This window comes from Myotis brandtii, unplaced genomic scaffold (assembly GCF_000412655.1).
Source record: "Myotis brandtii unplaced genomic scaffold, ASM41265v1 scaffold1080, whole genome shotgun sequence".
NCBI classification, from domain to species: domain Eukaryota; kingdom Metazoa; phylum Chordata; class Mammalia; order Chiroptera; family Vespertilionidae; genus Myotis; species Myotis brandtii.
The window spans coordinates 598,301-611,028 of record NW_005353677.1 but is presented as its reverse complement, the minus strand read 5'-3'; the positions used below and the strand labels follow the sequence as shown (position 1 = coordinate 611,028).

General features: G+C 50.4%; 1 protein-coding gene across 1 annotated transcript in view; it reads left to right on the top strand.

The window, feature by feature from the left end:
* The window catches only part of FRMD4B (FERM domain containing 4B), a 122,097-nt gene that overhangs the window by 12,181 nt on the left and 97,188 nt on the right, over positions 1 to 12,728 (top strand). The window contains exon 3 of the mRNA XM_014542553.1: positions 3,164 to 3,256. Within this exon, the coding sequence (XP_014398039.1) occupies positions 3,164 to 3,256 (93 nt within the window). The remainder of the gene's footprint in view (positions 1 to 3,163; positions 3,257 to 12,728) is intronic.

Genomic DNA, 12,728 nt, shown 5'->3' with positions numbered 1-12,728 from the left:
ATTTCCACTCAGCCAGCCTTCCTGTGGTTCTGGGTGATGTCCGTCCTGTCTTTTAGTTGTATTTTTGAAGTGGTTGTTCGAGGCAGCAAACTCCGGCGTTAACCTATGCCGCCATCTTGGTTTCTCATGAATATCTTCTTATAAAAACATTTAATATCATAGTTGAAGCCATTCTCTTTTGATTGTAGCAATGTGTTTTATATCTTTCCAGAACTATATCCAAGAAGTTTCATCCATATATAATAGTGTTTTGAGTGTGCTTCTGTGGTTAGTATAACTGATTTATTCATTCTTGGACATCATTCCATGCAAGTTCATATAAATATACATTATGCTTTTTTGTTGTTGTTAATCCTCACTGGAGGATATTTTTTCCATTGATATTTTTAGAGAGTGGAAGGAAGGGGGGGAGAGAGAGAGAGAGAGAGAGAAACATTGATGTGAAACACATTGATGTGCCTCCCACACACGCCCCATTGGACCAGGGATCAAACCTGAAACCCAGCTACATGCTCTTGATTGGGAATCAAGCCTGCGACCCTTTGGCATGAGGGCTGATGCTCTAACCACTGAGCACACCAGCCAGGACTACATTATGCTTTTTAATGATGCCACATCTTTCCTATGTAAAAGCAAAAAAGACAATTCAAAGGGAGTCTCATGTTCACAAGAAAACTTTTGAGATCTGATACTGCACAATATTTTATGTACTTTACGACACATTTTAACCCCTCTGAAATTGGGATATAACTTTAATTTAGTGCCATCCTAAACTTGATAAAATACAGTGTAAGAAACCCTTAACTTCCAGTCCTCTATCTTTATATTATCTTTACATACAACACCAATACTTCTAAAAACCTTTCCTAGATCATTTATATCAGTTTATTTATCTTCATAATATTCCTCCAAGGAAAGCTAGGAACAGTTATCAGAAGCCTTATTTTATAATTACAGAAACAAAAATATTTTTTTTCATTGTTAAAACTATAAGTGACAGACATCAAGCCAAAAGTTATTATAAAAGCTGACTCATTTTCCCTGTATGGAAAGTCCTGGGTTGGAATCCCAGCTCTGCTGCTTTCCTTGCCGAGTTACTGTTAATTAGAACATCCATACACAAGAAGTTCCTGCCTGGCTGGCTCAGAGCAGCTGCTCAATGAAGAGTGGCTGTAATTATTAATATTAATATTATTTGTGCCCACTTTTCCTCTATATTTATAATAAGTACAGCTTAGAGTTTCTGATTTTTAAAAAATTGTTTACTCAATACCAGAATAGGTTGGAAAATGTCTTCTGGACCATTATAGACTTGATTGTGTTCTCATTTGACACCCATCACTATCAGCATGTTCTTAAGTTTTGTGTCAGCAAGCAAAACAAGGTCTGTGCCCTCTTGGAATTTACAGCCCAAAACGATCGCCTGGTCAGGCAGCTCTGAGACCGTCATGGAAGCAGTCCTGAGCCAGTGTGGCCGTCCTTGCCTTGCTTGGAGGTCAAAGGTCGGGAAGAGCTATTTATACCCATAAACTTGGTGAGGCCCTTAAGTAAACAAATATTTACTTGAGGGTGGGGGAAAAGTAGGTTTACAACTGTGAGTATGCAAAACACAGAGTTTGTTCTTGTATTATTATTTAATGTTTATTGTATTATTTCCATGTGGACAACTGTAGACCTTTTGCCCACCCTATATATGCTTAAATATTAGAAAGTTCATGTTATACTTACATGCAGAAGCAGCACCCAGGGAGTAGTCACCCTGTAGATTTAAAAAGCTACAGGAGCCCCGGCTGGTGTGGCTCAGTTGGTTGGGCGCCATCCCCATGCACCAAAAGGTTGCTGTGTCAGTTCCCCATCTGGGCACATGCCCAGGTTGTAGGCTCGATCCTGGTTGGGGCACGTGTAGGAGGCAGCCAATCGATGTTTCCTCTCTCTCCCTCTCCCTTCCTCTCTCTCTAAAAATCAATTTAAAAATTTTTTTGAAGAAAAGCTATAGTATAGTTGTCTGTCTGGTTTCATTAAATGATCAAGTTTTCCCCTTCATGACTATCTAAAATAGTTCAGATTTTATACTTAATAAGAATTTAAAGATTAATATACTTAATGTCACCTGGTGTTATTTCTTGTTTATCTTCTCAGAGATATATATATATACATGCACACCTATATGTATATCTGGGTTTTAATTTTAAAAATGGTGATTTACTGTGCTCAACTGTATGCATCCTGCCTTTTCATTTAACATCGTATCTTGGATATTGTTCAAAATGAGTTTGTAAAGATGGTATCAATCTTTTGTATGGCTGCATTGTATTTTATCACTCAGGTTAAGTTCATTTGTGAAACAATATCCTGTTAGGCATTCTGGTTGTTTCGAGCCTTGTCACTGTTACAAACAACGCTACAGGGAGTGACTGTACATGCAGACCGTGTTCCACTTGTCACTGTTACAAACACGCTACAGGGGAGTGACTGTACATGCAGACTGTGTTCCACTTGTCACTGTTACAGGGAGTGACTGTACATGCAGACTGTGTTCCACTTGTCACTGTTACAGGGAGTGACTGTACATGCAGACTGTGTTCCACTTGTCACTGTTACAGGGAGTGACTGTACATGCAGACTGTGTTCCACTTGTCACTGTTACAGGGAGTGACTGTACATGCAGACTGTGTTCCACTTGTCACTGTTACAGGGAGTGACTGTACATGCAGACTGTGTTCCACTTGTCACTGTTACAGGGAGTGACTGTACATGCAGACTGTGTTCCACTTGTCACTGTTACAGGGAGTGACTGTACATGCAGACCATGTTCCACTTGTCACTATTACAAACAACGCTACAAGGAGTGACTGTACATGCAGACTGTGTTCCACTTGTCACTGTTACAAACAACACTACAGGGAGTGACTGTACATGCAGACCACGCTCCACACGTGCAAGCTCATCTTCCCAAGCTCCTGGGAGTGGAGATGCTGACTCGGGGCAGGTGCTGCTCTCCTTTGGCAGAAATTGCTAAAATGCCCTCATTACTCAGTGCACCAGGGGAGATACCTGCCGCCAGTGTCTGGAGTAGCGGCTTCTCCACAGCTTTGCCGACGCCGTGGATGACTGAGCCTTCCTGACTCCTGTTTAATCCTTTGTCTTCACTTTGCCCTCACAGAGGTCAGCAGAACTGGCTGCAGTTAGATCACCGGGTTCTGGACCATGATTTGCCCAAGAAACCAGGCCCAGCCATTTTGCACTTTGCTGTGAGGTATGTATCCCCAGACACACCTAGCACCCCCACCTCCCTTCAAAAAAGAAAGAATGCTGGTAGCCAGAGATCGAGAATTAAAAAAGAAACCATCTACTAAAATATTACTCGTCTGGGGGCCGCGTTACCGTAAGTACTGGGTAGGACGGTTTTCTTTGAAAATGGAGGATAGCATCACCTCCCTGTACTACTCAAAACACCTTGGATCAATTTAAAGCTGGAAAAATATAGGTAGTGCATTTTGATACCTAAACCTGTTTCTGATTTAACATGCTTTAGGACTTTTTGTATTTGAAATATGACAAACATTTACTATTACATTTTCTGTAGAAGTGTTTTCTAGAGACTGTGGAAATAATTGAATGTATATAATTTCACGCCTTTAACTTGAACAGAAGATAAAATGCAAACCAATGCTCGCTGAGAGAATGGTCTGCACAGCGTGGAAACCTGAACTCAGCTGCAGGCCGGCGGCTGCGAGGGCGCCGAGCCCTGGCCTGGCCGCTCTGCGTGGGCAAGTCGCGCAGTCACGGGTGGGGCTCTGCTATTTCTTCCTGACGTGGATGCATTCGCTAAGTCAATCATTTCCTAAAACCAGCCCAGGATGCAATAGCTTTTCACATTAGTTATTCACACTCACCCTGGCTGGGTAGCTCAGTTGGTTAGAGTGTCGCCCCGATACATCAAGGTTTTGGGTTTGATCCCCGGTCAGGGCACATACAAGAATCAACCAAAGAAGGCATAAATCAATGGAACAAGTCGATGTTCTTCTCTCTCTTTCTCTCTCTCTCTCTCTCCCCACCTCCACTCTCTATAAAAAAATCAATAAATATATTTTAATTATTCACACTCTAAGATGAATCAAATGTTGTGAACAGTCGCACCCATGTTCTGCACCTAGCTTAAGACATAAAACATTATTAATTTTGCTGAAAGCCCCTCTCCCCACTGTCCTGAATTTGATGATAAATTTTATTTTTCTGGTCTGAAACCAAACATGATAAAACAAGCTAAGATAGTAGATTTGCCATAAATCTAAATATGTTTTCATAAATCTATACCAGCCTAAAATATGTCCTTTTAGTCTGAGCTTATGTTCTTTTTTGGATATTGAAATACGTTTTGTTTTATGACATGATAGTGGAAGCTCCTTACTTTTCTTGTGGGAGTTTTATACTCTGATTACCTGGCAAAATTATGTTGATTTCCACACTTTTTTCTTCAACTTCAATGTATTCCATGAAATCTAAAAGTGTGGTAATGATATGTCCTCCCTTTTTTTAAGGATTTTTTCATGTATGAATTGATGGTGATTGTAGATGGTATCTACTCTGTAGTCAGTAAACGAAGCGTTGACAATTCCCAATCTGATTCTTGCCTTCCACTCTGAAGTCTATTTTAGAATTGCTCTCTTGCCACCAGAAATTACCTTTGTAGCCCCCAGAAGGGGTAGCATACCGGAGATTTGTCCAGGAGCGTAGCTGGAATGGAGAAGTACACAGGGATTCTAAAGGAAAACATGGGATTTTCTTGGAAGGAGTGTGACTCGAGTGCTTGTGTCCGTGGAAATGGAGAAAGAGACAAACAAGCCAGCCAGCAAGCGGGGGGGGATGCATATTAGCAGTTAAGCAGGGGTCAGAGAAGGACATTTTAATCGTGCATTTTTTAGGGAAAATGGCTCAGCGTACGTATGTCAGGTTTTTTACAAAGAATTACATTATCCCGGTAAACATTTCAAACTAAATGAAAGCACCGAGTGAAAAGTAAAAATTACTCTCCCCCAGGCTTCTTCCTCTGTGAGGCCCTCGAGATAGCAAGGTCACGGCCTCTCCCGTCAGCTTCCTTAGTGTTATCTCCGGGCGCCCACAGTCGCTGGGCCAGACTTTCCCAACTACTTCATGCTGAACGTCCTTATCAAGGCTTTAATTACTCACCTAATTCTTTCCTCTTCTTAGGGAAAAGTAGGGGTGACAGCTGTTTGGTGACTTCGTTTTCACTTGGGGATCTTTCATTGGGTATAAACCTACTGCTGAGCTTCCATAACTGAGCTCCCAGCCAGGTAGGCGCTGCGGCTGCAGGTCCTCCAACTCAGCTGCAGGCCCCCCGACTCAGCTGCAGGCCCCCGACTCAGCTGCAGGCCCCCCCCAGCTCAGCTGCAGGACCCTGGCTCAGCTGCAGGCCCCCGGCTCAGCTCACGGAGGTGCTCTACCTTCATCTTCAGAGAACGCAGCAAGTGCCACACATCTGGTACCAGGCTTGCGGTCTAGTTCTTTGACTGCTAATACCTGGTCTATTTTTGGTCTCAAAATACCAGGGAGGAAACCGTCTTCCCTTGAGCGTCATTCACACCAGTAGAGCCGCCCTCTCTGTGGGGAGCAGGTTCCTGAGATGCCGAAGCTCAGCGCTTCCTTAGTGTTATCTCCGGGCGCCCACAGTCGCTGGGCCAGACTTTCCCAACTACTTCATGCTGAACGTCCTTATCAAGGCTTTAATTACCCACCTAATTCTCCTCCCAACAGTACAGTGAGGTCATAATAGTCTTTATTATTATTCCAATTAAGTACTTATTGCTACTCCAATTTAATTAAAGACATGATCAAGCGAAAACACACGCCAAACAATTGCAGAGCTGACCCAGGTCAGTGAGGGAACGCAGCTCCCGGAGGTCTTACCAGTTCGGTGGCCCTCACCCAGTGACGTCGCTGCCTTCGGGCTCGGCCTCCTCTTTCGAGAGTAACTGATGGGGATACGCTCACCCCGGTGGGAACAGCACTGACCCTCTAGGTTGCCTATTTACCAAACATTCACCGAAGGACAGACCCGCAACAGGTTTGGTTCTGTCGGAGCCTCTGGAAATGCGAGGCCCTCGAGATAGTAAGGTCACGGCCTCTCCGGTCAGCAAGCCTCGCTGCGCGCACTGGGCCTGGGCCGCCGCGGGGCTGATGCGCACGGAGACCGGAAACATCCAATGCCAACAGGGAGGAGGGGTCAGCAAGCTCTGGCATTTTCAACGTGAATAATTGCTCACGTTAGTAAGAGAGATTAGAGGGAAAAGTACCTGGCATTTCAGAGCTCCTGCAAGGGCGAGGCACACGGGAATCCTCCTGGAAGCTTTCCCAGACTCAGCCACCCCCTCCACCCCAGGTCCCCAGACCCACCACGGCCTGGCCCGGATTCTGGCGCAGTGCCTGCCGGTGGTGGACATGGGCTTGGGCAGGTCGGGTGTGAGAAGTAAAGAGAGATCAGGAGATACAAAATGCTTTTGCATAGTATTATGCAAACATAATAAAATAGCACATCTTTCATTGTAGCATCTGTGAAAAAGGCAACCACCCTACAGACGTGCTCTCCAGAACTTTCCTCTCTATTGAAACGTAGCATTAATCGGGGGACCAGGCCCTGGGCTAACTGTTGTCTCAGGGATTCCCGCGCTCAGCACTGGGTCCTGCAGACCAGCCGGGGATGCAGGGAGCAGCTCAGAAACGTGCTGCTTCTGCGTCAGGGAAAGAACAGTTAGGATGAGGCACCTGGTTCTCCCTTCACTAAACCACGTCTCTCCTTCAGTTACGCCATCTCAGCGCGTGTGCTAAATCCTGCAGGAGACAGTGCACAGCGCCCCATCATTCACGTAACCAAGTCTCTTGCCCGAGTCCCCACCCCCCGGGTGCTGGGGGACTTCTCCAGGCCGGCCTCGTTATCTGCTGCTGTAAATTAACTTCCCAAACACATGGGCCTCTTTGGTAATGCAGCCCAGATGTGAGCATTTGAAAAGTGTGGCACTGAGTGAGCAAGCATTTAAATAGGAGACTAGGGACTTGGCGTGACCTTACAGGGAAACCCCCACCCCCACCCCCGCCCCCAACCCGGGGAGGGCAAGCGGAGGTAGCTCGGGTTGGTACCACCCAGCCGCACACAAAGCCAAAAGCTGGGCATCCTCCACCCCATTCTTCTGAATACTTCCTGCTGTTTTTTCCTCTTTCTGGTCTTTCCTCTCTCCTCCCTCTTCCCCTTCTCTTTCCAAGTCACCTTTCTCTGCCCTGGGGCTGTAAGAGGTGCCCCTAAGCACAGACAACTGCGGCACTCGGCCTGAGATGCCCCATGTTAGTGGGAGTTCTGGTAGGAAAGTGGGGGGGGGCTACCTTGCTTTCGAAGGAGCTGCACACAGCATCTTTGAAAGATGGTTGGGAGCCTTTCCAGCGCCCCCTGCCTGGTTCTGGAACATTGGGCTTCTAGAAAGAGTTTAACTCAAGGAAGCATCATGACCATCGTTGGGCCGAATATTTCTTTTGTCAAGCCTCACCGAAGGGTATTTTTCCATTGATTTTTAGAGAATGGAAGGGAGGGGGAGAGACAGAGAGAGAGAAACACCGATGTGAGAGAGACACATTGATTGGTTGCCTCCTGCACATGCCCCAACCAGGGCTGGGGATGGAGCCTGCAACTGAGGTACGTGCTCTTGACCGGAATGGAACCCAGGACCCTTCAGCTTGCGGACAGATGCTCTATCCACTGAGCCAAACCGGCTAGGGGAGCCTAATTTTTTAAGAGAACAAATATATGGAATACAGCCCACCAGGTGAAGACCCTGGAGAATATGGAAGGCGCTCGCAGTGCCCCCGGGGAAGCGGAGCAGAGACCAGCAGGATGCGCCATGACTGCATCACGGAGCCTGACGGAAAGAAAGGGCACGATGTTCGCAGTGCTCATCGGGCTAGAAGGATGGTGGGAACGGCTTTCAGTCCTGCATGGGCTGCCCACTAGCAGTTTCTTACACGTGGGTGGCCGATATTGGTTTTATATTAGCTTTCATATTTTTAATTAGCTGCTGTTACTCTGTGACTTGCTTTTTTTTAAAATATATTTTATTAATTTTTTACAGAGAGGAAGGGAGAGAGATAGAGAGTTAGAAACATCGATGAGAGAGAAACATCAACCAGCTGCCTCCTGCACACCCCCCACTAGGGATGTGCCCGCAACCCAGGTACATGCCCTTGACCGGAATAGAACCTGGGACCCTTCAGTCCGCAGGCTGACGCTCTATCCACTGAGCCAAACCAGTTTTGGCATCTGTGACTTGCTTTTTAAGGAGATGCCTACATAGAAGAGTGACAGCAGCTGGACTGAATGTTTCACTGCCCCCCCCCCCGCCCCCATGGCCTGTTTCCTCAGGCTGGCGCTGGTGGGGAACGGGGTGTCAGAGGTTAGGGTTAGCCTGTAAGGTAGCCCTCGGTAAACACTATGTTTAGGGTGTAAATAACCAAGACCGCCTCCACCACACGGTCAGTGGGTGAAACATTCGTCATGGGATCTATGTGGGGCTGTCGGGCTGTCTGGCTGGGGGCTGACCCATTCACTTAGCACTGGGGGTGGGGATCGCATTGTTCATCCTCGTTCCCCAGGCCCGCCCTTACCTCCCCATCCAGCCTACTCTCCCTCCTGCCCCTCCCTGCCTCCTTCTGGGCGCACTCCCTGCTCTCCTCCCACCGAGGAGCAGGCTGGTTTGCCTTTTTGAAGGGAAGAAGCAGGCACTTGGAATCACCTGTGACTCTGACCCCTCACCGTGGCCCCTCCTCTGGGGCAGGTCACAGCTAGGCGCCTCCCTGGGTCGGCAGCCCTTCCCGGAGCAAGCAGGCAGGTTCCTGCAGGCTCCCCGAGGGCCCCTTCTCCTGCTGTGCCCGGAAATGCGGACCGACAAACGGACAGACGTAGGGAAGTTTCTGGCAGGGGATTCTGAGACTGTGCTCCTCCCAGGGATGAAAGGGAACGGACGGGACTCGCAGCTTAGCAGCCTGCAGGAAGCGGCACACGCTCCAATTACACCGCTCTCGGCAGCATCACAGGGAGGCTCCGGCTGCAGGGCCTTCACAGCAATGGACAGGCCTCCCGCGCAGAGGGTGGGTCAGGATCTCACCGAAAGCCACCCGCGCAGGCGGCCGCAGGGGTGGCCACGATCACCCACAGGGGCTGAGTGACACCTGGAATGAGGCCTTTAAGTTTGCCCTCCCTGGACGCTGGTCGCAAACTCAACATGGTTCAGAATGCGTTCACCTCCTGTCTGAGAGGCCACTCGGACATGGCAAAGCCTGGCACACAAAGAAACCACGCTCCGTGCGGAAGGAAAGCCGCAGCCGGTCAGAACAGCTTTGTTTCGCACTGTTTTCCTGGTCTGTGTTAAATGGGCACTTCCGTGGCATTTTGCTTCCTTGAAAGAAAGAGCTTAGGAAAGATACCTGGAATTTCCGTTCTTGTTTTTATAACGTTTTAAAGGAATTCCCAGCTAAGCCCACACCTTCTGTCACAGTCCCTCGGGAGAGATAACACAGCACAGCACGAATCGCCAGCACTCGCCGGCGGCCACAGGCGGCATCGCTGTGGACACAGAACAGCGGCTCCCTCCTCCTGTGGGAGAGCCAAGCAGCTGGCCCACGGCCCCCGGGCCCATCAGTGTTGGGGCTGGGGTTCAAATTAGCATCCCCTCAAATCCACGGTGCTGACTTTGACCACGATGAGTACATGCCACCGATGGAAAGATCGGCCAGCCACGTGTAAGAGACTGCTGGTGGGCAGCCCGTGCCAAACGACCAGTGTTTGGCCTGTGACACGCAGGTGTTGTCATCTGGCTGACAGGTCTGCCCCCTCCAAGCCATCTCTGCACGTCATAGAGGTGGGTGCTCTTATCACTGAGGAGTGATGAGGTGAGCACCTGTCCCATCAGGAAAGGGGGAGCATGCGCATGGAGGAGCATGACAAGTGGAGACACAACCTCCCCACGCAAAGGCTCTTCTCAAGAAATGACACTCGTTACGCTGCATGAGATTCGTCTCCAAAACATAGTCCTACCCTGGCCAGAAAGCCTGGGCTTGTTCGGAGACTGAAACTTCACCTGGGCTTCCCCTGCACAGAACCCCAGAGGGAGGCCACAGCGCAGGGAGGAAACAGAATCCTCCTGCCAAAAACGCTGAAACAAAGGCTTTATGTTCTGGTCTGGGAGAGTCCGTTTCCCTTGGCGAAGAGGCCCCAGAGCTTGTTCCCACTCCTGGTGGGTGTTGATGGGTGCCCTCGGGAGCTGGTCTCCCAGAGGACCGTCCAGAAATGCGAGGTCATGACCATGGTCCCCTTGAGGGAGAGAGGGGACTGAGCATTCAGGGGGCAGGTAACCGGATGCCGGCAGAAAGGTGGAAAGCAGCGGGCGCAGCGCCCGGAAGCAGCGGGAACGGGGTGGGGCCTGCTCACGGGAACCCGGCAGCCGAGGGCCCGGGCCTCGGGGCAAGGTGAGCCCAGGTTCGAGCACAAAGATGTCCATTCAGAGCTGGATGAGCCACAGGTGATTTGGGCTCAGCCGCCCAGCTCCCCGCTCTGGTTCCTTAAATTCTCACAGACCAGCAAGGACGGTCTGGCTAACATGCCCTCCCCTGGGGCCCTTCCTCCCTGCTACCTGGTGAGCTCATGCATTCTTTAAGGCTCGGCTCAACTGTCCCGCGACACTTACTCCTCTGCGTTTCAGTTTGGCAGCTTCTTCCTCCCGAGCCATAAGCTGAGTTCATCGCATCCCTCCCTGGGCCCCCCTTCACTGTGTCCATGTTCTATTCATTGCACTGCTGCCTGGAAAGCATGTGTCATACTTGGGAATATGGACTTGAAGTCTGCTAGGCCTTAGCTGGAATCATGGCCCCACCTACATGGCTTGGAGAAGGTGCTCAATATGTCAGTTTTCTCATCTGTAAAATGGGTTTGCAGTGTGCTACCTGCAGCGCCTGGTTGTCCTGAGCATGGAAGGAAATGCTATGTGCAGAGTCCTGTGTGCTGTCCCTGGCACACAGGAAGGCCTCTACGAACTTGGAGTCTTTGGTTGCTGGGAACAGGAATCCATGTGGCTAACTAAGAGAATTGAAGGAAAACCGAGCCAGCAAGGCCGCAGAGTAGAAAGGAATCTGGCAGGATCTAGCTTTGTGCACGTGACTCTTGCTGTAACCGGCGTTATTTATTTAAAACATAAATCGCAAATTCACCAAAAAAGTGTTGGAAAAAAGGAAAAAAATTGAATGACTGGATTTTAAATATTAAGAACATATTATGAACTTTGTTAGTATGAAAATTCATTGAGGTTATGCTCTTAACACCAGCCTTCTTTGCTAGAGCTATACAGTGAAGTGATTAAAAGTGGAAGAAAAAAAGCCGAGAGTGAGCCGCGTTCTCCGTCTGACCTGAGACTGGGGCAGGGATGGCTGGGTCTGGGCGGCCTTCCACCTGAGACCTCCTGTGGCGCTAGGACCGGCCTTTCATGGGCGACTTCCAGGTCTCTCACCTGATGTCCTCCCCGGTCCTGGGTCTGCTCTGCGCAGTGAGAGCCACTGTGGGCGCGGGCGCTGGGGCTTCTGGCCTCTCTAAGGAGGGAGCCCAGCGGCTGGGGGCTGGCCAAGGGGCCACCAGAAGGAGGGTCTATGGAGTCCCAGGGCCCCAAAGCGAGACCTCACCCTGCCAGTAGGCGCGGCTCTAAAACTCAGTTTCTGCATCTGTGAAGTGGGGGCACCGACAGGCACCTGCCACCAGTGGAGGCTCCGGGCACCTGGCTGCCACTGCGGGGCTGTGGGTTTCGCAGCAGGAGGGATGGCAGCGGGAGGGATGGCAGCGCACTGAGGAAGCAGGAAGCCTCCACACACCTCGCCCACCTGGCCGGTCCTGGGCTGCAGGGAGCTGAGTGGCTGGGCCATTGGCCTCCTGCTGGGTCCCCACCGTGACTCCTGCTCTGACCCGCCTCTGGCTGCAGCTGGGAGCCTTGGCCTCCCCTCGGCCTCCCCTCGCCCTCTGACCCGGCTGAGAGGCGGTGCGGGGTCCCTCCCCTCCGCCCTCTGACCCTCCGCCCTCTGACCCTCTGCCTCTGACCCGGCTGAGAGGCGGTGCGGGGGTCCCTCCCCTCCGCCCTCTGACCCTCCGCCTCTGACCCAGCTGAGAGGCGGTTCCGTAGGTCCGTAAGTCTGTGTGTCCCGTCTCCCACCAGGGCCTCCGCTGGAGAGCAGGCTTTCTGGAACTTGTCCTGATGATTCAACATTAGAGGTGGAATTTTTCAGATGATTTTACATCTCCGTGATAAAGTCTCCCATGGCCTTTTAATTTCTTTCTTAAACGTTTTGCCATTGTTGAAAAAGGGCAGGGGGGTGGGGTGCCCGAGGCCGGCGTGATCCTGCAGAGCTGAGGCCATGCTCGCCAGGCAGCGACTTCATCTCAACCCTCCCTCCCCAGAGCAAGTTCTCTCTCAGGGCCGAGCCGGGAGGTCCTGGGGCGGGGCGTGTCCCTGCACTGCTCAGCGGGCCCCAACCTCTGAGCCTCGTGGCCCCTCCCGCCCCAGAGCCCGCCAGCGTCACTGTCAGGATTCTGACAACAGAAGTTGTGAAGGAGTCCCCTCCCCTCCCCAGGGGCTCTCAGCCCTCCTACCGGGGACCTGTGGCCACACAGACTGACCCAGCACAGCCCC